The following is a 26,105-nucleotide window of genomic DNA, read 5'->3' on the forward strand; positions in this document are numbered from 1 at the left end:
CTACACTCGGAACAACATGCCTTCTTCCTGTTTCTTGGACACAATAAGTTTATTCTTTCTTTCAGGCTTTGCACTAGCTATTCGCACTCTCTACTAGCACTTCCCTTAGATATATTTCTCAGAGGTCAACTTCTTACTATTCAGGTCTCAACTTAATTATTACTTCTGCAGAGAGTCCCTTCTGATCCTCCATCTAGTTGCCATACATTCTTTGTTCCATCACCTGTTTTAATTTCAGCACAGCACTTACTACCTGATATTTTCTTGTTTATTTTGTCTTCATCTTCCAAGATATGAGTTCTATAATAGCAGAGACCTTATCTAGTTAATATACTGCTAAATATAGAAGATCAAGTATAGTGCCTGGCACGTAGTAGATGCTTAATACTCATTGAACAAAGGAATGAATTCAAGTCTCCAGTATTTCTTATCTGAGCTCTTGTAGTAATCTTCTGATTGGTCTCTCTGCCTTCATCCTGTACACTCTTGGTAAAACAGTGTTTATAAAACACAGATCTGATTGGAGACCCTCTATATAAATCATTCTGTGTAGGCATTCACTACTGTCTTTAGAGTAAAGTTCAAACTTAAAATTGCATTCAAAGCCTTTTCTAATTTTATTCCTTCTTCTCTTTCTAGGCTTGTTTTCTGCCAGTCTCATCCTCCAGATATTTCTTACTGCTTGCAATTTCTTTAACTCACTGTACTCTGTTGCACCTTCATGCCTTGACACATGCTGTACATACTGCCCTAAATGCCTTTCTCTCCTTTTGACCAGCTGCTTAATGCCTTCTCATCATTTAGAACTAAGCTCAGAAGTCATCGTCTTTTGAATGATTACTTTATCCTTCCAAAGCATGGTTAGAGACTTAAATTTTTTATGTTTTTGATATATCTGTCATGTAATTTCTATTATTCTCTTACTACAATATTGGTGTTATTTGTCTTTCTGTCTCCTAATTGGACTGTAAGCTCTTTATAGGCAGGGACCATGCTATATTTATCATTGTATTCCCATTGCCTGCATAGTAAATGGTATGTAGTAGATACTTAATAAATATTTGTGGATTCAAACCAAGGAGTCTTAGAATATATACTAACTGAGGTCTGGGGTTACTCCAAAATACTGACCCAGCTTCCTTTCTGGTAGAAGCAGGGAGAGTTGGAGGAAGAAGATGAGAATCTCCCTATACAAGAAGTCTCCTTTGATCCAGAGAAAGCCCAGTGTTGCCTAGTGGAGAATGGACAGATTTTAACTCATGGCAGTGGAGGAAAAGGATATGGATTGGCATCTACTGGAGTAACTTCTGGGTGCTATCAATGGAAGGTGCGTTGAATTCCAAGTAGTTTTTAGCATTTTTAGTTCTTAGCATTTAGTCTTTTTTCTCCAGATTCTTATGAAAAATGTATGGAAAGACTTTTTAAAAATCATTATATTTAAGTGTTCTATCATTATTTAAGATATTAGCATAAATGGAAACTGAATGAAGGATATACAGTTTTTATAACTTATGCAATTCTAAAATTATCTTTAAAATTTTTTAAATGAATGGTTAAAAAAGCATGATAGTCCCTGCCATGAGGGGACATACAGTGCACACCCAGCAGTGAAAATGCAATGACATGTGTATTATGTTTCTGCCTGAGAAATCCCATTAGAGTCTCAGTGCCCAAGATTTTTATTGGATGCTGGTCACATACTCTCTGCCAGATATATGCTAAAATTTTAGAGTCCCAGAAGGAAAGCAGGTGTTTAGTATAAACCATACTGTTGTACAAACAGTCTAGGCACAATGAGCCACCATTATCAGTTAGAGAAAGTTCTTATCAGTGTAGGAAACTGTTTACCAGTCTGGTTCCCAGAGGCCAGCCAAGGGCCAACATCACAAGCAGGCTTTTCGAAGGATAGTTGTCTCTTCTGTGTTAACTCCTTTTTGGCACAGTCCACCCCCTTGGCTCTTGGCCACAGTATCTTTACAATAAAATTATTATCAGTAGGACCCCACGCAGCTGGGTGAGACCAACAGGTAGTATTGACTTCAGTTATATCTTTTAGGGGCCCTAGACATAACCAATTAAAATAAATCTTATTAACCATAAATGTCTATATTAAAAAGTCATGTGGCTTTGTCTTTAAGTTTTTGTATTAAACCTTTTAAAACTGGTTTAGACATCAATTTAACAGCACATTTCCTGCCAGTCCAGGACTTCAGTAGTGTCATGGTAGGTACACACACAAGAAATACAATCACACAGGGCATATATGGTATCCCTGGAACAATGAGTGTATAATTGTTAAGATATTCCTAATCAGGATGTATAGTAATCAGGCAGAAAAAGTTGACAGGACCAATGTGACCTCCTACCCTCTGTTCTGAGTGCTGTCCAAATAAGTTGAGCCCTTGGTTTCAGAGGGACTGCCCGAGAGCAGTCAGTTAAATGATTTTGCTTGTCTATAACATCAGTTTATCTGCCTCCAGAGTTTGGATGACATCTGGAGGTGTTCTGTGCAAATTGCAGGATCTAGGGCCACCCTTTGCTTCTTATAGTCTGTCAGGTGTGGTGGGAGGCTCAACAGGCAGTTTGAATTTAAAGTGCTCACTACAGGCTTCTAGACAACAGGGATATTTTTCCCCCTAGGAGGAGGAACAATTCTGAAAAACAAAAGATCATTAATCCCTCCCCACTCCTCCACATTTCCCCAGGGCTTGGGTTTTTTGTTTTTTTTGTTTTGTTTTGTTTGTTAACTCTTATTCTAAAAGCAACTAAAGTCCCATTTAGTAATTATAACTTCAAACTTTTTTTTTTAGGTGAGGCAACCCTGGGTTGACCTCACAGGTTTCAAGGACCTTGTCAGTTTATAATCCCTTCTTTATTTATTTTTTACCTTTATCGCTCCTGGTCTTCCTAGGTGGTCTCCCATCCAAGTACTAACCAGGCCCGACCCTGCTTAGCTTTGAGATCAGACAGGATCAGGCTTGTTCAGGGGAGCATAGACAACTTCAAACTTTTCCAGTCATTTTTTTATCTTCATCTAAACCTTTTGTCCAGATGGGTTGGGTACAGGAGAAACTAAAGAATTTTCACAAGAGTTTTATACAACTTAATCAGAAAGGTTAAAATCGATCAGGACAAAATCCCAATTAAAAATGTTTTTTTTTTTCAAAATAGGTTTACAAAACTTTCTACCTCCTTTTATCATAATCATTTATCCAGTGAGCATCCTAGAAAAGATCAGTCTGTGGGGAGAGCTTCATCTACTAAGGCATGTATATCAGAAGAAAGATGAGACATATGTAGAGTCAAGTCTGTTGTTGCAAATTACAATTAAACCAAAAAGCTGAACAAAGTAAATCAATAGCAGTGGGACATCCCTAAGAAAAGGTCTAGAGTCCAATTTGTTAAGAGTGAACAAAGGGGTCATTACTCCCTGTGGTATGCCAACTTTCAGCTTTTGGTTGGAATCACAAATTAGGAAGGTAATCAGTTTCTGTGTCAGAAATCTAAGACTAAGCCCTTTTCCCAAGGGCATTTGCAAGAGTCCCAGACAATCCAGCCAGAATTCATGATGTCTTCCTAGTTTATGACCCACAGAGGAATCCTAAATCTACAACAGTCCCAGAGTTTGAGTTTTGTTCATTGGGCTGGTGCCTTTGGTTAAGCACAACTTACGTTGGGTTGAAACACCCTATAGCAGACAGTATCAGGTTTTAGCTTAGAGTCAGGTCCAGGCAATTAGAATCTGTGAATTCAGGATTCTAAAAAGCTAGCAACTTTTTTGGCAGCAATAAAGCCCAGATGCTGTAGGAGCAGACAGCTGTGTTTTAAGCCCAAATAACAAGCGAGGCTTTCTTAAGCCCTTTTTGTCTTGTCAGTCTTATTGAGTTCAAATTTACCCACTCAAAAATATGTACTTCAGGCTGGAAAATCATGTTTCTAAAGGTCAGACAGATATCTGAATTTATAAGAACTCATTGGAAACTGAAAACTGCTTTTAAAAACTCTATATCTATCTCCATATGGGGAATGCCATTCTTATTTTGTCTCCTTTTTTCCAGAGGCTCCAATGGGGGAAAACCATAGCAAAAAATCATCAGTTATAGACACTTGTTTTGTTTCTAATACTCAGAAAGTTTAAATTCCGTTCTATCCACTGGTGGCAAAAAAACAAGGAAGTTGTGCCTCTACAGCTTTCACTGATCAGGACGATCTCTTAACATTTATGAAATTATAAGCACATAACATTTTACATCGGTTTTTATCATACATCCAGATGCAGTAGCCACAAAACAAAGCTGTTATTTAAAATTTACTTTCTGCATCTCAGATCTCAAGTTTTCAAATCCTTAGTGGTAAATTTAGCATTTACAGGATGAATAGATTAGGCAAGGGGCACTGCTACATCTAAGCTAAAGAAAATAGCTGAAGTGGCCTTTTCTTTCTTTTTTTCTCCAGTTTGCTTAAATAAAGCTTTGCTCCAGCCCTGGGAATTGATTTAATATTTTTTTTCTTCTCACTTGGAGGAAACAACAGCACATGCTTCTCATATTTTTGGTCTACCCAAAACTCACCTTCAGGGATTTTTGAACTCTCTCCTGCCACCTGAAGGAAAGAACAACAACTGCAAACTAATGTTTATTCTTTGGCCCATCCATAGTCCATTTGTGGGAATGTTTGGGACCCTTTCTTTCCCTGCCTCGAGGAGAGAATAAAAAATTTTACCCTGGCTTCTCTTTTTTTCCCCCCTCATATTAGTTAGCAAGGCCAAAGCATTCAGGGGATCCAGTGAGCCAACTCTTAGAGGCTGATGATTTTCCAGCTTGAAGTGCATATTTTTTACTTGGATCTATTGTTTTTGAATTCCACAGGTAACTTTTATCTGTCACAACAGATAGCAACTCACCTGCTGTTTCATAACATATGTAACTTTACAGCCACTAGACACCAGAGTTGTCTTTTCCCAAAGTAACGCTGTAACTATATTTTAATGAGTTGTAGTTGTAGTGAGTCTTATGGTTCCCACTACTGTGTCAGGGGTTCCCAAGATCACTCCCTTTATTGACTAGAAAGATTTAATAGGACTCAACATGTAATCGTACTTATCACTAAGTACGTTTATTATAACGACGCAGTAAGGATATGTAGCTGAATAAAGGTAAAAGACACAAGTGGATCTGGAGGAATTCATGTGCAGGCTTCCTTATGTTCTCTCTCTTCCATGAGAGGTCACATGGAACATACTCTTTCTCTAGCAATAAAATGCAGCAACATGTGTGCAGTGCTTTAGGGAAGCCCATTAGAAACTTAGTGCCCAAGATTTTTTCTGGGGTCTGGTTATGAAAGTACCCTCTGCCTGGAATGTACCAAAATTCCATACTCCCAGAAGGAAAGCCAGCGTTCAGTGTAAACCACAGTTACAATGTTTGTTCAAATAGTCTAGGCCTGGCAAGGCACCTTTACAAGCATGCCCTTTTAAAGGTAATAGTCTCAGGCCTGCTATTTAACTCTTTTCTGCACAGAAGTATGCATAAGAGAGTAGTTGGAAATTTTGTATGTAAAGAATTGAAACTTTCCATTAATAATTTTCTGGACTAGACATACTTCTTCAACTTTGTAATTAAATGTAAGCTGAAATTTTTTATTTAAAATAAGTACTCAAGCATAGGGTATATAGTCAGTAATATTGTATTAACTATATATGTTACCATATAGGTACTAGACTAATGGGGGAGGATCGCCTTGTAAGTTATATAATTGTCTAACCACTGTGCTGTAGACCTGAAACTAATATAAGATTGTCAACTATAACAAAAACAATTTTTTTAAAATAAGTACTCAAAGATTATTCTAAATATTCTACAAGGTAAAGATTAAATTTGTTTAAAAATCTTCACAAAATGATATAATTTATTTCATTTGTATATTTTCACTTAGACTGAAGATAAACTTATATTCTCATAAATGTGTAAATATTATCTATAAACATATTCCCCAGTATTGGTTTATGCAATTAATAGTATATAAACAGATTTTTGAACTTTAATGAACATTACCATCTTCATTTTAGTTTTACATTGTGAAGGAAAACAGAGGTAATGAAGGCACATGTGTTGGAGTTTCTCGCTGGCCAGTACATGACTTTAACCACCGTACTACCTCGGATATGTGGCTCTATCGGGCCTACAGTGGTAACCTCTATCACAATGGAGAACAGACTCTGACATTGTCCAGCTTTACTCAAGGAGATTTCATTACCTGTGTGTTAGACATGGAAGCCAGGACCATTTCTTTTGGGAAAAACGGAGAGGTACTGAAACTCATTCACAAGCATTGCATGTTTTCTTGTTTTTGTTTACATTCAACTCAGTTATTCAGGTGCTGGTTATTCGGTTTATAGATTATCCATTCTTCTTTGCTTTTCTCTAATACCTTTTTGTTCACATAGTATTTATCAGCACTAAATAAACAACAGAAAGATAGTAAAATCCAAGTAAGATTATTGAAACAGATGAACAAATTAGGATTATTTACTACATGTGGAATTTCCTTGGTTCGTAAGGTTAATTGAGATTTGGCTCTAGTAACTTCATTCTGTCTAAGAGCTTTGAATCTTAAGGTGATTGGATATCATCAATTTTAAAAAATATTTTTATTTTCTTTTCATCACCTCTGCCACATTCTAGGAACCCAAATTAGCTTTTGAAGATGTGGATGCAGCAGAGTTGTACCCGTGCGTAATGTTCTATAGTAGCAACCCAGGGGAAAAGGTAATGAGACCTCAAGTATAAAGCATAAAAGATATTTGTCATTTTTTATTAATATTCATTAACATCAGGTAAAGCTTATAAATATGTTATTTCTACCATTGAAAGTACATGCTCAGGTAATTTACAGTTTTACAAGGTTAGCTTACTCTTAAAAATAGCCCTTTTAAGGTGTTTATTTGATATTCTGGCAATGTGAGTATAGCGAGTCAACTTTCAAGCATATGTGCAGTTATAAAAATTGTAGGAAATAGTTTATGGATAATCTGGTTTATTGACACATGAATATGAGAGAAATATAGAAATAATCTTAAATATAATCAGATATCATCAACTGAATATTGGAAGTTCCAGTTGTGATGGGGGCAGCTGCCTTTCATTCATTCAGCTGAGGGGGTTCTCAGATTTTGTAGGTGGTGTAAATTTAATCCCCAAACCTTTAGGAGGATCATATTAAAGAGATCACCCACTCAGCATAAACTGTTTTTCTCCTCATCTAAAACCCAAGCAGAAACAAATTTGTTTGTGGTCTTCCTGTGCTGGTGGGTGGATTTGTTTTCTTTCCCATCCTTTCACTTAAAGATGTAGTGTAACCTAGGTCAGGTCTCCAGAATTTCTAGTTATTTTTTAGTAGAAAGTTTTCATGCTATCATATATATTGTATTTCTTTTTCTTTCTGGCAGAATATTTATTGATAAAGACATTTGTAATTTGGCAGATTATGTGCTAAATTATTTCTGGAATTCGGATTAAATATGCTCTGTCCCCCTACAATATTTCTATAATGGAAGTGCTAGATTTGGTAAATCTTAACCATGAAAGTTACTTTTTATTATATGCTTTTAAATATATTTTAAAATTTTTCAAGAAGGTATAATTTCAAGCTAGCCATTGACATTTTTTTGAACATTTGTTATATGTCTGGCACTGTGCTAATAAGCACTTTCTGTGCATAGTCTTATTTAATCTTTAAAATAACCATAAGAAACAGATATTACTAGTGCCATTCTTTTCAGATGAAAAAGCTGAGGGTTAGTGAGATTAAATAATTTTCTAAGATTATGCAGAGTTAAGATTTGAACTTAAGTCTTGCTCTTCTTTTAATCTCTCTATATATGTCTTATTTGAAGTGTGTGCCTATATTGGGACTATCCCAACTATCTAAATTTATGGTTTTATTTTAATGCCCCTTGAATAATATAAGATGGTCCCAGGACTCAATATTATTCTGGAGTCTCAAGGATGAGAGCGAATAGATCCTCAAGGCTTTTTTTTTTTTTTTGGACTAAATCGAGTCAGTCACATATACCTTGGTCTGTATCCTTCCTTTGTGTGGCTGCAATAGCTCTGATACTCAGAGGCTGCGGGAAGTTTAAATGACTGGGCAGCATATTTCAGAGAACTGTTTTGCTACTAACTTTAGTAGATCTGGGGCTAGTGGTATAACACACATGTATTAGGAGACCAAACACTAGTTCAACATGGGATTACATGTGCTAGAATTTATAATGTCTGATAGTTTAGGAGAACTTTTAATATCACACATTTGCTACCCTCTTTTACAGGTAAAAATTTGTGATATGCAGATGCGTGGCACACCTCGAGACTTACTTCCAGGAGACCCCGTTTGTAGTCCAGTAGCAGCAGTGCTGGCAGAGGCCACTATTCAGCTTATCCGAATCCTTCACCGAACAGACCGTTGGACTTATTGCATTAACAAAAAAATGATGGAAAGGCTCCACAAAATTAAGATATGTATTAAAGAGTCAGGTCAGAAGCTAAAGAAAAGCCGCTCGGTTCAAAGCCGAGAGGAAAATGAAATGAGAGAGGAGAAGGAGAGCAAAGAAGAAGAGAAAGGTAAACACAGTAGACATGGCCTTGCCGACCTCTCAGAGCCACAGCTGAGGACCCTTTGCATAGAGGTGTGGCCTGTGCTGGCAGTGATAGGAGGAGTTGATGCTGGTCTTAGAGTTGGAGGTCGGTGTGTTCACAAGCAAACTGGGCGCCATGCTACACTGCTGGGAGTGGTCAAAGAGGGCAGCACATCTGCCAAGGTCCAGTGGGATGAAGCAGAAATTACTATCAGGTATGATCTGTTAAGTTACACTTTTAGCAAATGAGTATTTAATGGTGACATGGGCCATTGCCTATGGACAATGAGTAATTATGTATTTTAGGTGAGCAGCCAGTTAACTTTTTAAAATACTTTTTTTTCATGCATTTGGGTATGAGTACTATGATTTCATAAAGGAATATTTCCTAAATCTGTGTTCCTTGGAACACTAGTGGTTTATAAAGTATATAGTTTTTGTTTTGTTTTTTGAAGAAATGGTAAGTTAAACTAGGATCCTTCTTTCTGTTTTTCATTTGACTTCCTGCCTTTCGATCATTTTCATTACACATTGGAATAGAGAGCCAGCCAGCAAATCTGTCAGTTACATTTTGTGTAGGAGGGCTTTGAATTTAGAAGGGGAACATTTGAGTGACTAGAATTAGGTTTTCTATTATCTGTGATTTTAAGTATTCTTGCCTTTTTTTAAGCACATATTTCTATCCCCTTGGTGTATGTGCAGCATTTTGGATAGACACAAAAATTACATTTGACACAAACTGTGTATGTACTTAAAAGCATTTAGATGGGTTTTGCAATCAGATAAGATTTATGTGAAATAGAAACTTCATATGTTAAAAATATGCCAAGTATCTCCAACAATAAGGGGATTGACTCACTTATCTATTGACTCTACATAGTTGTATTATTTTAAGATAGGGATTTATCGATGATATAATACAGCTGTTCATTATGCTGCTTAAAGTGATTGCTTTGTAATGTTAATATGACATGGGACAATATCTAAAACATTGGTTCTTAAGTATTTTTTGGAGGCAGTACTGCTTTACATTCTAACAATAGCTATAGACCCTCTCATCTGAAAAATACACATATATAAAGTTTATACACAATTTCAGGAGTTAATAAACTTTACCTCCTCCTACTCTTCCAAGGTAAGAAACCAATGAAAATTTTACAGTGTTATGTGGAAATATTTTTTCTTTTATCCTTTGCCTTGTTTTAGAAAGGATTTATTAAGCCTTATTAATATGCTTATAATATAGCAAAATAAATACGAGAAACAAGGCAAAGAGTAAATAAGATTGGGAAAGTTAAGCGAGAACCAAGATTTAGGTTAATAATACAGAGGTATACCACCAAACTTTCTATACTTCCTCAAGCTTTCTATTACATTTTATATAACATTTTTAAACGTCAGGAAATTCTTGCCAAATATCAGGAAATATGTGATCATATTTTTGCTTAAACTATAAGTTAGCATTAATTGAAAATTACGAAGTCATATTTTAAGGAAAAAACGTCTTCTCTGGAGTAGATTATAAATGGCCATTACCCACATAATAAACCAGATTTATTATACAAACTTTCCAAATAGCTTACATCAGGAATTGAAGAACATTTGGCCTACTTCCCGGTTTTGTAAATAAAGTTAAACAGCCACACCCATTTGTTTCTCTATTATGAATGGCTGCTTTCACACTATGGTGGCAGGGTTCAAAGGTTGTAACTGAGACCATGTGACCTACAGGGTCTAAAATATTTACTGTTTGGCTCATACAGAAATTTTGCTAATTATTGGCTTTTATTATAGTGAATATTCTTATTTGAAAGCACATGCACATTTCATTGCTTTTTTACATCACATCTCCCCATTTTCTCATAATAGACTCATTTTTCTCTCTGTTTGTAATGACTTCTCTAGTTTGTGTAAATTATTCTCTGTACATGATGCATCTTATTTTGTCTACATTATTTTCTGTATCTTCCTCCTGTCTATCCCTCACTTGCTTCTTCCTGTGTCATTCTGATCTTTATTAAAGCTTCCCAACTTTTTGGTCGCCTAGTGATACTCCATTGTATAATCTGGAACCCTGTGAACCACTGCCTTTCGACGTGGCACGATTCCGAGGTCTGACGGCTTCTGTGTTGCTGGACCTCACGTATCTGACTGGCATTCATGAAGACATAAGCAAACAGAGCATCAAGCGACATGAAAAGAAACACCGACATGAATCTGAGGAGAAAGGGGATGTTGAGCAGAAAACTGAGAGTGAATCTGCTTTAGATATGCGGACTGGCTTAACATCTGATGATGTCAAAAGTCAAGGTACCACAAGCTCCAAATCAGAAAACGAAATAGCTTCATTTTCCTTAGATCCAACTCTGCCAGGTGTGGAATCCCAACATCAAGTAGCAGAAGGAAAAAGAAAAAATCATGAACACATGTCCAAAAACCATGACATAGCCCAGTCAGAAATCAGAGCAGTCCAGCTGTCTTATCTCTACCTCGGTGCTATGAAATCACTTAGTGCTCTTCTTGGCTGTAGTAAATATGCTGAGCTGTTGCTGATACCAAAAGTTCTAGCTGAAAATGGTCACAACTCAGACTGTGCGAGCTCTCCAGTTGTTCACGAAGATGTGGAGATGCGTGCAGCCCTGCAGTTCTTGATGCGACACATGGTGAAGCGAGCAGTCATGCGGTCGCCCATAAAGAGAGCGTTGGGATTAGCTGATCTGGAACGAGCTCAAGCCATGATCTATAAATTAGTGGTCCATGGGCTTTTAGAAGACCAGTTTGGGGGAAAAATGAAGCAAGGTATGTTAATCTGATTTTTTTTGTTTGTTTTGCTTTTGTGCCGTTGAAATTATTTATAATTGTCAGAAGTGATGTATTATGTAAGTGATTTATAAAAATATTTTTTTGGCCAAAGCAATTTCACATTGTTTTCCCATTGCAAGATGAACAGTTCTTTTATATTAATAATCTACTTATAATTTTCTATTTTAGACCTATAAAGTATTAGAATTTAATAATTATTACTATAGTTTGTAAAACAAATTTAACTCATGCCACAAAAGTTACTTGAGTATTTATTGATCTAATTCAAAATATATATTATTCCGATAACTTCTCAGAGACATTTTAAAGGATATTTTAAAGTACTACTTTCATAGACTATGCCTTGTACATGAAAAACCTTGTTTTATATTTTATCTCCACCTTTGGAGGTAATATGAATTCTGCGATAAAAATGAGATTCATTCAGTAAAAATTTATTGAGTGCCTGATATATGCCAGGTACTCTTCTAGGTTCTGGGAAGTCAGCAGTGAATAAAACAAAGTGCCTTACCTCCATGGAACTTCCATTGTTTTTTTCTTCCACCCCTTCCTCTCCCTCCTTTCTTTCCTTTATTTTACTCCTCTTCTTCCCTTCTTAGCTTAGGCAGTAAATAGGCAGAGGGAGGTGCGTGGTGCATTTAATAGGAGTGTTAAGATCATGATGATTATGAAGGTCTGTTGGCCATTTAGCAAACTTTAATAGAATTAGCTATCTTTGTAGCAACTAGTTTTTTGTTTGTTTGTTTGTTTGTTTTTTACTTTTAGGAGTAGTTTATTTTGCAAGGCATTGCCTTTTTTTGAAGCATGGAGTTCCTGTCAAGGATTTTATTATTCTTGTATTTACATGTCTTCATTGTTGCCTATTTAAAGATAGGCATCAAAATCAAAGTGCTAAGAAAACAGTTTTAATGATCAGATTTTATTAGAGTATCTCTAGTCAAATCTTACAAGCATAAGTGAGACTATTTGTTTTTGAGAAAACCTTCCCTAAAAAAATGACTAATTACAAGGGCTTGTTAACATTATTATTTTTAGTCTACAATTGTGAGTACAATCGTGACTACAAAGATATATATATATAAGGACATTTTTTTGTAAATCTTTCATAGAAATCGATAACTCATGAAATATATTTAGAAACTTTCCAAATTAGAGGTTAAAAGTTTTTCATTCCCATGTCACATTTGAAAAAATAAATTCTTACTACTTTCTTAACCTTTATCTTAACTTTTACCTTGGTATATAGAGATCGATCAACAAGCTGAAGAAAGTGACCAAGCCCAGCAGGCACAGACTCCAGTTACCACTAGCCCATCAGCTTCAAGTACGACTTCCTTTATGAGCAGCTCACTGGAGGATACTACAACTGCCACCACTCCAGTCACTGATACAGAAACCGTGCCTGCATCTGAGTCCCCAGGAGTGATGCCACTAAGTCTTCTCAGGTAGGGAAGTTGACCTTTAAAGCCTGCTATATTTGATTCCTGTGGTTCTGAACGTTTGATTGTTCTCTAATGAAAAATGTGCCCAACTTAAAGCATTCTTAGAGCTAGAAGAAACCTAAGAGATCATATGGTCAAACCCATTTTACTAAAGTTGAAAATGTCTCTCAGAAGTTTAACAACTGGCCATAGTCAGTCTACCATGCAGCTGACAACCAGGTACTCCAGCACTCTATTGTCTTATAAAATGACTTTTTTGTGTGGGGAGGGGTTAGGATTTTGAATATATTTTTTCCTTAAAAAGTAAATACTTGTATTTTTAACATTATAGCCCCCAAGAGAATAATTTTCCTCCATTAAAATAATTTCCTCTGGTTATTTCCCTTTAAAGCATAATTCCTTTATTATTACTGTAAGATCAAACAAGTCTGCTTTTCAAATGAAAGAACATGTCCTTTGATGCTTCTTCAGCCAACCCTATTTTAGTAAATTTGTACATTTCAAATAATGTTTAAGTTTCTCTTTGCTTCAGTTTGCCAGATGTATACATAAAATGAAAACTTTGAAAGATCTTTAGAGAGGGGCTATTTTGTGAGCTGTCCTAGGTAGAGCTTAAGAGAAATAAAGGGAAAGAGAATGGATAGTCTCCCTTTTTCTTATTTCATCCCCTCTTCCCTTAATTGACAGGCCATTATTATTCCCCAGCGTGTAGACTGATATCCTAGAGAGAAGAAGAGAGAGTGGCTATTACTATAATAATTCTCAAGTTTTGGCGTGCACAAGAGCTACCTGTGAGGCTTTTTAAAGCTCTGGGGCTATATCCCCCAGCACGTCTCTCAGTAGGTTTGGTAGAGCACATAGTTTGCATTTAAATTGTTTCCCTAGTGATTTTAATGCAGTGGCCACACATTAAGAATTATTGCTCTGATCTTGGGCAGAAGGAGCACTAATCCTGTAGCTACAGTCGCCCAGTCCCCACACATCTCCTGCCTCTTAGCTCTGTCACCTAAGTAACACAGTTCTAGAAGGTGCTTCTGTTCAAAAAAGGAGGAAGAGAGGGATGGTAGGATATTCTAATATGATTTTTGACTTCTCTGGCATTGCAGAATTCAAGGCATCCACAGAGGGTCAGTAGCACTGTCTTCTTTTTGCCTTTCAAGCTCTGTAGTGTAAACATGGGATTCACTGGTAAAATAATGCTCCCTTGTTCCTAGAGGCATTCACCAGGCTTTATGACTCCTTTCTTCTCAGTTTTTGTTTCCTTGCTGTTGGCTGAGACTATATTAGAACTGCAATTGTCTCTGCCTGGGTGAATATCATTTAACATGAGCAAAATCAGAGAACAGCTGTTCTCTATGTGAATACCATTATATCACAGTTATTTGACTGGGTAGACAATGCTTTTTTGATGCTTAAAAAGTTATTATTAGTTCTGTTGGACAAATAGAGCAGTCAATTAGTGAGGATCTTCCTGGATTTCATTCTTTAGCCAGTGTCTGCCTTCTCAGCTTGAGAGGTGCTGCCTCTCCTGTACCTTTCCCACTCTATGTAGCTGGTATGTCGTTCATATGCTATTTTTCAGTTGTGCTGGGTGACTGAGCAGTTACCTTTTCTTTCCATAACTTACCTATAGATTATTACTTTGAATCCATGTGAATAATTTCATGGCTAGATATTGAATTTATATTTGAAGTAACTGTAAGTTATCTTTCTTTAAAAGTCTTTTTTTATTCTCTTACTACTGTATGCCTACCAAAATACCCCTATCATCTTGGTATTATAGTAGAGGAAAGGGCCATGAAGGCAGGGATTTTTTAAAATCTATTTTGTTAATTGCTGTATTCCTCCACCACTGAACAAATGATAAGGTATTATTAATTTAAGATATTATTAACAACATCCTATGAGATAATGATTTTTAAGACTAGAGTTTTTCTCCCTTCCCCCTAATTCAGTTATAGTTAATATATATAATTTTCCAGGTCACATATTCTTTTATAAGAAGACTGTGATATATATATTTTCTGGATTTTATGCTAACTCTTGTTGTTTTCTTAAAGGCAAATGTTCTCTAGTTACCCCACTACCACTGTACTTCCCACTCGTCGTGCACAGACTCCTCCAATATCATCATTACCAACCTCTCCATCTGATGAAGTAGGAAGGAGGCAAAGCTTAACTTCTCCTGATTCCCAGTCAGCAAGGCCAGCTAACCGTACAGGTGCGTATACTACCATGCACTATGACAAACCTCTTGGCATTCCAGATACATGGGACATTATGTGGGCATTGTGTTTTGTTTTTATTGAAGGGAAAACAGTGATTTTAATGAAGAAGGGTCTGCCCCATCAAACTGAACTGTCGTCTGTATTTTGAAACTGCTGATTGAATTTGGCTATTTAGGAGAGAAATAATGTACTATATACATCAGTTATATTAGACCTTTCTTCTTTTCTACTAGAGACATTTTTTGTCCTATGAATTTCCTTCTAAGCCCTGCTTTTGCTGCAACTCACACATTTTGAAATGCTGTTTTCATTTTCATTCAGTTTAAAGTACTGTCTAATTTATCATTGATATCTTCTTTGATATATAGGTCATTTAGAAGTTTGTTATTTCTAAATATTTGGGGATTTTTCAGATCTTTCTATTGTTGATTTCTAATTTAATTTCACTGTCATCAGAGAACATATCTTGTATAATTTGAATTCTTTAAATTTATTGAAACTTGTTTTATAGCACAGAATATGGTTTGTTTTAATAAATATCCCACGAGTGCTTGGAAAAAATGTATATTGTGCTGTCGTTGAGTGGAGTATTCTATAAACTGTTGGTTAGGTCAGGTTGGTTGATAATGTTATCTAAGTCTTCTTCATCTTTACTAATTTTTGGTCTACTTATTCTATCAGTTATTGAGGGAATGGTGTTGAAATCTCTGACTGTAATTATGGATTTTTCTATTTCCCCTTTCATTGATCAGTTTTTGTTTCATGTATTTTAAAGCTCTGTCTTTGAGTCAAAAAAAATTTAGGATTCTTATGTGTTCTAAATGAATTGACCTCTTTATCATTATGAAATGACTCTTTTTATCCCCGGTAATATCCTGTGCCCTTAAATCTGCTTTATCTGGAATAACATTAGACACTTCTGATTTTTTTTTTTATTGGTGTTTAGATGATATATCTTCTCCCATCATTTTACCTTTAATTTATTTGTGTCTTTATATAATGGGTTTCTTAAAGATAGCCTGTAGTTACATCTTGCTTTTTTAATCCAACCTGATGTTTTGTGCCTTTTAATTGGGATGTTTAGACCATTTACATTTAATGTGATTATTGGTATGGTTGGGTTTTAAATCTATCATTTTTCTGTTCAACTCATCTGTTCTTGTTCCTTTTTTCCTCTTTACCTACTTCTTTGGATTACATGAGTATTTTTTAAAAATTATTTCATGTTACCTCCTTTGTTGGCTTATTAGCTATACTTTGTATTATATTTTCAGAGATTACTTTTAGGTTTATAGAATACATCTTTAATCATCACAGTCTACCTGCAAGAACTGTTATACTACTTCATGTGTAGTAAAAAACAATTTAACAAAAATATACTTTCATTCCCCCTTTCTCAGCCCTTGTACTTTCATCATTATTCATTTAACTTCTACATACATTATAAAGCCCCATAATATATTGTTATTATTTTTTCTGTACACAGCCAATTATCTTTTAAGGAGATTTAAAAACTAAAGCATGTATTTTATTTATACCCACATATTTACCAGTTCTGAGATTCTTTATTTTCGTGTGTAGATTCAGATTTCATTTCTTTCTGTTTGAAAGACTTCTTTTAACATTTCTTGTAGTGGTCTGCCGGTGATGAATTCTTTTGGCTTTTGTATGTCTAAAAGAATCTATTTCCCCTTTGTTTTTGGAAAATATTTTCACTGGCTGTAGATTTCTAGATTGACAGTTCTATTTTACTTTCAGACTAGATATTGCTCTGCTGTCCTCTGGCGTGCATTGTTTTCAACGATAAGTCTCTCATTCTAATCTTGACGTAATATGCCTTTTTCTCTAGCTGCTTTTAAAATTTTTTCTGTTTATCACTGGGCCTAAACATTTTGATTATGATCTACCTTAGTATAGTTTTCTTCATGTTTCTTGTTGAGTTTCTTGGGTCTATGAGTTTATAGTTGTCATTAAATTAAGAAATTTTTCATCCATGATCTTTTTCTCATTTTTTTCCTGTACTGCTGTTCTATTTTAGTGTCTCCAGTTACATGTATATTAAGCCACTCAAAATTGTCCAATAAACCACTGATGCTCTGCTCTTTCTTTCTGTTGTTGTTAGTCCTTTTTCTATCTGTATTTCATGATGGATAGTTTTTATTGTTGTCTTCTGGTCATTAACCTTTTCTTCTGCATTGTTTAATCTGCTCTTAACCCATCCAGTGTATTTTTTCTACTTAAACATTGAGATTTCATCTCTAGAAGTTTGCTGTAGGTCTTTTTAAAAACCTTCTGTGTCTTTTTAACATGCTCAATCTTTCCTCTAGCTTATCAAATACATGGAATAACAATCAGTTCTCATTATTAGAATAGTTATGTTCTGTAAAGTCATTGTGAACACTGAATTAGTGAAAACTGAACCAGTGTTCCTAGGGAAAATACAGGGCTAGTTTCTGTGTACTTCTGGTCACATTTTATCAACTGGTCAGTTATAATCCTTGTTTTATGTGTGTTTCTGTTTAATTTAACACCATATTTAATATATATTATTGATTCATTAGCATTGAACTCATGACCAACAGCATCATAACTTATACCTGAATGAAGCTTATCTAACACATATATTTTCTTCATAAGACACATTACAGCTTTCTTATACTTAGGAACACTAGACAGCATTTCAACACTATGTTCGGGGGCTGTTTTAAACTGTGAAATCACCAACAAAAATCACAAAAATGGAAAGAAATGTGACACTTAAATTGACTGTGAAAAGGACACTTGTTTATAGTCTGAGAGCTGAAACTATGCCAAGCATCACCTTGTTTGACCTCAGCTAGAAACAGTGCTTTCGGAGACTGAAATTTTTTGTCACTGTGTATGTGAATGACTTCATGAAGACACCATGAGTACTGATATGAAGTTACAAATTAATTTAATGAATAGATGAATTTGCAAGTATGGAATGCACAAATAATGCAGATCAACTGTATATATAATACCTGTTTAATGTCTTTCCCTACTTAATTTATCATCTATCTCGTTTCTAGATCTGTTTCTATCGACTAATTTTTCTCCTCATTTTGAATTGTATTTTCTTGTTTCTTTGCATTTAGTCATTTTTTATTGGATACTTGACATTGTGAATTTTACCTTGTTGGGTGCAGAATATTTTATATTTCTTCAAATATACTTTAGCTTTGTTCTAAGATATAGTTAAGTTACTTGGAAACGATTTGATTCTTTTAAGGCTTCTTTTTAAGCTTTGTATGTGGGACCTGGACAGTCTTTAGTTCAGGGCTAATTTTTTTCCACCACTGAACCAATACCTTTCTTAATATTCTGTCCAGTGCCTTATGCATTGCAAACTTTTTTCATTCTGGCTCGTGGTAACACAGACTCTTCCCAACCCTGGGTTAGCTCCAAGGATTGTTCTGCCAGCTACTTGGTGATTTTTTCCCTAGTTTTGGATAGTACCTACATTAGCATCAGCTGAAGACATGAGAGAAGAGAAGGACCCTCTGCACATTTGTGTGCAGCTCTGTTTTTCCCATATAGCTCTCTCCTTTCTGGTATTACACCCTGTAAATTCTAGCCAGCTCGAATTCTCCACTCTGTCTTTTCAATTCAGAGAGAGCACTGAGTTTAGGTTGAATTTATCCTCTCTGAACTGTGGCTTGGAAGCTTTTCAGGCAATATGCTGAGACAGTTGTATACCTCGCCTTGTTTGATTCTCTTCCCTCAGGGCTCACTGTCTGATGATGCATGTAGTTGTTTAAGGTGAGAATAAATCCATTCTCTGTTACTCCATCATCACTAGAAGCAGAAATCCATCAGATGTATCAGTACTGTTAACACTGTAGCAATAGTGATTTAAGCAAAAATGAGTTATAGTCCCTTTCTGCCCCCTTCCTCCTTCCTAATTCAATTCAAAAGCTATTAAGTGGAGCCAAGGTAGGTAGACATTCATGCCAGGAGGATTCGAGAGGTGGGTGGTGTGGTGACCCAGAGTGGGGTGTCAGAACTAGATTGGGGTGGGAAAGGCTCACCCCAGTGGGAGTGGCCTGGCATGGAGTACTGAGTCCAGATGGGGTGAGGAAATGTCCGTGGCCTGGCACCATATGTCAGAGGGGAAGTGTCCATATGGCTGAGCACCAGGGCTGTGCAGGGTCCACTAGCGCTATCCACTAAAAAGGTCTAGAAGCAGTGATACTTCAGTAGCAGTAAACACACCTAGTGCTGAGATCTTCTAATACCATTCTCTACAAAAAGAAACTCCAGTCTCCTAAGAGAAATGACTGATTTCAGAGTTGAGTATGAGATGAGCCTGGAATAGCTTGTGCCAGAAAGTGATAAAGTGTTCAGACAATGATGGGCACATGCCTCAGTGATATAGAAACCAGGTCAAAGGGGCTTCCACTGGCCAAATTAGGGAGGTTTAAGACATCAAAATAAGTAATCTTGATAACCCATGAATACAATAAGAATCTATAACCCTATACTGAAATATATGAAGAAAGGAGAAGCTTTGCTTTGAGTGAAATACCAACCGATGAACCTAAAAGCAATGATAAACTTTGAAAAACCATCATTTGTCAACCGTTGTAATGATGATTAATTCAGCCAATAAATATAAATGGATGGTAATGAGTGAAACTTTAATGGGGAATGGGATATTTACATATCCTCATACTATACCAGCTTAACTCAAATGTTCAAAGTTAGCATCACTAGTTATGGGACAAATTGAAATCATGTACCATATGATAGCACGTAACGAGAAAAAGGCAGCCTCAGTTTTGTGGTACTCCTGCCCAAAAGCGCAACCTGAATCTAATTGTGAAAATACATCAGACAAACCCAGGTTGAGGGACATCCTACCATATACCTGGCCTGTAATCTTCAAAGTATCAAAGCAATTGAAAGAGATTGAAGGGAGACATGAAAACTAAATGCAAAAGTGATCCTGAGTTGGATCCTTTGCTGTAAACAACATTATCAGGACTTTTGGTGAAACTAGAATGGGATCTGGATTAGATGATAAAACATAGTTAACTTTGTTTTGTTAATGGTTATGCAGGAGAATATCCTTATTTTTGAGAGTTATGTATTAGTGTTTTTAGGGGACATGGAGCATCATGTCTGCTACTTAATCTCCAGTGGATCAGGGGTAAAAGAATTCTTTGTACTATTCTTGCAAATTTCTGTTAAGTTTGAAATATTTGTAAGTAGGAACGTATTTTAAAATAAGAAATATTTTTAAAAAATTTTCAGCGAGTTTATCTTTATAAAAAACCTTAAGCTATTACAAATGCAATCATGTTTAGTTATATATTTAATGAATTTTTTTCACTTTTAATTTTTTAAAATTAAATTTATTGGGGTGACATTGCTTAATAAAATTATATAGGTTTCAAGTGTACATTTCAATAACACATCATATGCATTGTGTTTACCACCCAATGTTAAGTTATCCGTCACCTTATATTTATCCTCCTTTCTCTCCCCTCCCTCCTTTCTTTCTGGTAACCACTAAACTATTATCCACGTCCATGAGTCTGTTTGTCTTGTTCATTTGTTGCTTTCAGTTTTATATCCCGTATATAAATAAAATTGTATGGTTTTCAACTTTTTCTGACTTATTTCGCTTAGCATCATAATCTCAAGATCCATGCCCGTAATCGCAAATGGCAGTATTTCATCTTTTCTTATGGCTGAGTAATATTTCATTGTATATATGTACAAATTTTTATATATCTAATTATCTGTCGAAAGGCATTTCACTTGTTTCTATGATTTGGCCACCATGAATAATACTGCCATGAACAAGGGGTGCATATATCTTTATGGATAAATGTTTTCAAATTTTGGGGATAGAGATACCCAGAGGAGGGATCATATGGTAATTCTAATTTTTTTGAGGAACCTCCATATTGTTTTCCTTAGTGGCTATACCAATTTACATTCTCACAGCAGTGTATGAAGGTTTCTTTTCCCCCATGACCTCTCCGACACTTGTAATTACTTGTCCTATTGATGATAGCCATTCTAACAGGTGTGAGGTGGTATCTCATTGTGGTTTTGATTTGCATTTCTTTAATAGCTAGTGAAGTTGAACATCTTTTCAAATGTCTGTTGACCATTTGTATGTCTTCTTGGGAGAACTGTCTCTTCAGGTCCTCTTCCCATTTTTTAATTGAATTTTTGTTGTCGTTTTTGTTGAGTTGTATGAGTTCTTTGTATATTTTGGATATTAGACCCTTATCGGAATCATTGTTTGCAGTTATCTTCTCCCATTCAGTTGGCTGCCTCTTTGTTTTGTTGATGGTTTCCTTTGCTGCTCAGAAGTTTTTTAGTTTGATGTTGTCCCATTCATTTATTTTTGCATTTACTTCCTTCGCCTTTGAGGTCAAATTCATAAAATCCTCTCTAAATCCAAGGTCCATGAGTTTAGTACCTATGTTTTCTTCTATGCTATTTATTGTTTCAGGTCTTGTATTTAGGTCTTTGATCCATTTTGAGTTAATTTTAGTGTATAGTGACAGATCACAGTCTAGTTTCATTCTTTTCCAGTTTTCCCAGCATCCTTTATTGAAAAGACTTTCTTTTCTCCATTGTATATTTTTGGCTCTTTTGTTGAAAATTATTTACCCATATATATGTGGGTTTATTTCTGGACTCTATTCCATTCCATTCCATTGGTCTGTGTGTCTGTTTTTCTGCCAATACCATGCTATTTTTATTATTGTCACTTTGAGGTATAATTTGAGGTCAAGATAGCATGATACCTCCGGCCTTGTCCTTTTTTCTTAGGTTTGCTTTGGCTGTTGGGTTTTTTGTAATTCTGTACAAATCTGATGATTTTTTCTATTTCTTTAAAAAATTCCATTGGGATTTTGATGAGATTGCATTAAATCTGTTTATTGCTTTTGGTAATATGGCTATTTTAACTATTTTGATTTTTCTAATTCATGAACATAGAATAGCTTTCAATTTCTTTGTGTCTTCTTCAATTTCTTTTATTAATTTCTTATAATTTTCAGTGGATGGGTTCTTCACATGATTCATTAAGTTTATTCCTAGGTATTCTTTTTGTTGCAATTGCAAAAGGAATTTTTTTTTCATTTCTTTTCCTGAAATTTTATTTTTAGTGTATAGGAATGCTATGGATTTTTAACTTTGTATCCTGCAACTTTACTGTATTTTTTTGTTTCTAATAGTTTCTTGGTGGAATCTTTAGGGTTTGCTATATAGAGAATCATGTCATCTGCATAAAGTGACAATTTGACTTCTTCATTCCCAGTTTGGATGCTTTTTATATCTTTCTCTTGCCTGATTGCTCTAGCTAGGACTTCCAATACTATATTGAATAAGAGTGGTGAGAGCAGTTCCTGATCTTGGAAGGCTTTTAGTTTTTCACCATTAGTATGATGTTAGATGACGGTTTGTCATATGTGGCTTTTATTATGTTGGGGAACTGTCCTTCTATACTATTTTATTAAGCATTTTGATCAAAAATGGATGCTGTTATCTTGTCAAATGCTTTTTCTGCATCTATTAATATGATCATATGATTTTATTTTGTTGATGTGGTGTATTGCATTAAACCATTTGCATATGTTGAACCATCCTTATGCCCCTGGAATGAACCCTACTTGATTATAATATATAATCTCAATGTATCGTTGTGTTCTATTTGGTTGTATTTTGTCTAGGATTTTTGCATTTGTATTTATCAGAGATATTGGTCTATAATTTTTTTGTGTGTTATCTCTACCAAGTTTTGGTATCAGGGTAATTTGGTCACTTAAAATGATATGTAGTGAATTCTTTAATGGAGTAAAATTTCATTATATTTGGACAGTATTAGGAAGTTGGGGACCCATAGTTACTATAAGAACACTTTTTACTTATGGTATGTAGTAATATTTATGCCTTTACTTCTGTTTCTTTTGTCTCAGCCTTGTCAGACCCAAGCAGTAGACTTTCAACTTCTCCTCCTCCTCCAGCGATTGCAGTACCCTTGCTGGAAATGGGGTTCTCTCTCCGGCAAATTGCCAAAGCCATGGAAGCCACAGGTAGGATAAGTTTTTATATATCAGTATATGTACATATGAGAAGCCCGATCTTATTAAGGGCAATATATTTTTTTAATATATTTTTTAAGAGGCCATAAAGCTTAGTAAGATTTTTAACACTAGAATGGCATCATAATAGACTCTTAAGCTGATAGCATGAATAACAAATTATTTCGCCCAAAGTCAGTGTCAGAATTTTTTTCCCCCTATTCAGGTGCTCGAGGAGAGGCTGATGCCCAGAACATCACTGTCCTTGCCATGTGGATGATAGAGCACCCTGGGCATGAGGACGAGGAGGAGCCTCAGTCAGGCAGCACAGCAGACTCAAGGCATGGAGCAGCAGTTCTAGGCAGTGGTGGGAAATCAAACGATCCCTGTTACTTGCAGTCACCAGGAGATATACCATCAGCTGATGCTGCTGAGATGGAAGAAGGCTTTAGTGAAAGGTGAAATTCCCAATTTCCAAATTTCTTTTCAACGTGTTATAAATGATGTCTCCAAGAGCCCCATTTATTTTCCTTCATAGATGCTTCTAATGATGTGTAAAGTTGATAAGTAGAGATATATGAAAAGTTGTACATTTTGGTTACAAGTTTATGTTTCTGTGAAAGGTAAAAATAACATGACAGGTTTTGACTTGAATGGATGTTTTCATGGAAAGAAGGAAATAATTTTTATATTAAATTGATCTAAAAAGAGGAAAGTGAAAATGTTTATTCTGAAATAAAATAAACATGCTGTTAAAATCATTTTATCTCATATAATTGCTATAAAATAGAATGTTCATTTCAGTATTTATCATGTTTATTTCTAATAAAATTGATTTAATTAATGCATTTGATAGAAATGGACTTTTAGTTTTTTTCTGTCTCAACATATTTTATTTCTTCTTTAGTTTTTTAAGCTGAGAAAAGAATTCTGTGATAATGCCTAGCCTAAAATGAGCTGCAATAAAACATTCTACAGTTCTTAAAATCTTTTCCCTTGAGCACTTCTTATGACTTTAAATCTTCATTTTTCATTTCAGCCAATGAAATCATATGGTTACCATTGCTTTCATCTTATGTAAATATGCAGACATTTTCTGGCAAGCTCAATAAATGTTTTCATAACCTATTTCGAGATATCCGTTTCTCCTAGACAAAGATTCCCAGTCATTTTAAATTTTAAGTATTTAATCATTTAGGATTTAGTTAAAGCCATCAATCTCATTTGAATTTGAACACGCATTAAGCATCATTTCATTGTTAGTATAATTAAGAATCAGATAAAATTATTGGTCATGGCAGTATGACACATTTAAAACTTAGGAGTTTTACCAGGGACAAAAGATATACTTCAGAGTTTTATCATAAACTTATTTTATTGATAATATTTGGAGGAAGAAGTACCACCACAAGCAAGTATGCAACTTTGCTTTCTATTCACGATGGTTTTTAAAAATCTGTATTGCTTTCAAACTTGAACTTGTAGCCCTGATAATCTGGATCATACAGAGAATGCAGCTTCTGGAAGTGGACCACCAGCTAGGGGCCGCTCAGCCGTAACAAGAAGGCACAAGTTTGATTTAGCTGCTCGTACATTGCTAGCAAGAGCAGGTAATTATATGTTTCACATCTTATTCTTCGTGAAAGTACCACAATTTGCTTATATTTTAAAGTCAGTGTAAAAGCAATATTAAAAAGACGTAAACTAATGATACTAGGTACTCAGTTCCTCCACATTAACAGACAACAATTTGCATATTTTTGTGCATTTACATAACTTTACATAATTGAAATCACAGCATACATTCATAGACTTATTTTTAAGTTCCCTGTGAGTACAGAAGGCTATAGTGGTCACTTGTAGATATTGAGATATTTCATAAATGCTCTCTCTGCCCTCAAGCAACTTATAATTTAGAAGTCAAGATGCATGTTTAAAATTTAACAACAGATAAGAAGGAGTTGAAAAGAGCACTATACCAAAAGAGGAGGCACTGGCTTCTCTGATGTACTCTGTGGACCTCAGGGCTTCACTATCAGGCCCTAGATAAGCAAAAGTAAATTCCCACATTACACTAGTAAATACTTCAAGGATTATGTTCTGGGCATGTGAAGTGTAAGTTATAGGGAACATATTTTCCAAACGAAAAGTTAGGATATACGATTTGTCAAAACAGAGTTTGATCCTTGAAATAGTAAAACAAATAGTGATTCAGTAATTTCTGGGAACAGAGAGAAATTGAGACTTCTAGAAAATATAGGATGTATACTTAATATATAATGAAAGGGACTGCTTTTAAAAAAAAATAAACCTAAAAGAAGAATAACAGCCCACATTTATTGAGCGTTTTCCTATATAACAAATATTATGAAGTGTTTTACATGGATTCTTTTATTTAAACCTATCAACAGCCCTGCTTGGTGTGAGTGCTATTATCCACATTTTACAGAATAGGAAACACATGTGATAGGTAAAATTTTATGTTTATGGTCTACAGTTTCATAAGTCATCTGAGATATAGGCTCTGTCTGCATGTATGGCAGTTAAGAATTGGCGAAATATTCAGAATTATTTTATACATGCAAATAAAATGCCTTTTTTGTTTTGTTCTGAGCGGGCTTATACCGCTCTGTGCAGGCCCACAGGAATCAAAGTCGGAGAGAAGGAATATCTTTGCAGCAAGACCCAGGGGCGTTGTATGACTTTAATTTAGATGAGGAATTGGAAATTGATCTTGATGATGAAGCGATGGAAGCTATGTTTGGACAAGACCTGACCAGTGAAAATGATATTCTGGGAATGTGGATCCCAGAGGTACTGGATTGGCCTACCTGGGTGTGTGTGATTGCAGCGGGGGCTGCTCTGACTTATTTTCCTGCCCTCCTCTTCATACAGCTTACTAATAACAGTC

At 35.3% G+C, this 26,105-nt stretch overlaps 1 protein-coding gene across 16 annotated transcripts in view; it reads left to right on the forward strand.

Moving 5' to 3' along the window:
• Positions 1 to 26,105, forward strand: part of HERC1 (HECT and RLD domain containing E3 ubiquitin protein ligase family member 1) — a 175,427-nt gene that overhangs the window by 109,088 nt on the left and 40,234 nt on the right. For 8 of the 16 annotated variants that reach the window (XM_023532512.1, XM_023532511.1, XM_023532510.1 and 5 more), the window contains 10 exons: positions 6,068 to 6,307; positions 6,684 to 6,767; positions 8,330 to 8,850; positions 10,659 to 11,434; positions 12,705 to 12,903; positions 14,961 to 15,121; positions 23,090 to 23,206; positions 23,421 to 23,652; positions 24,680 to 24,804; positions 25,809 to 26,029. In XM_023532512.1, coding sequence (XP_023388280.1) covers positions 6,068 to 6,307; positions 6,684 to 6,767; positions 8,330 to 8,850; positions 10,659 to 11,434; positions 12,705 to 12,903; positions 14,961 to 15,121; positions 23,090 to 23,206; positions 23,421 to 23,652; positions 24,680 to 24,804; positions 25,809 to 26,029 — 2,676 coding nt within the window. The remainder of the gene's footprint in view (positions 1 to 6,067; positions 6,308 to 6,683; positions 6,768 to 8,329; positions 8,851 to 10,658; positions 11,435 to 12,704; positions 12,904 to 14,960; positions 15,122 to 23,089; positions 23,207 to 23,420; positions 23,653 to 24,679; positions 24,805 to 25,808; positions 26,030 to 26,105) is intronic. The other 8 variants (XM_023532517.1, XM_023532522.1, XM_023532524.1 and 5 more) reach the window with 4 other exon arrangements.

The sequence above is a fragment of the Pteropus vampyrus genome, unplaced genomic scaffold (genome assembly GCF_000151845.1).
Source record: "Pteropus vampyrus isolate Shadow unplaced genomic scaffold, Pvam_2.0 Scaffold85, whole genome shotgun sequence".
Classification (NCBI taxonomy): domain Eukaryota; kingdom Metazoa; phylum Chordata; class Mammalia; order Chiroptera; family Pteropodidae; genus Pteropus; species Pteropus vampyrus.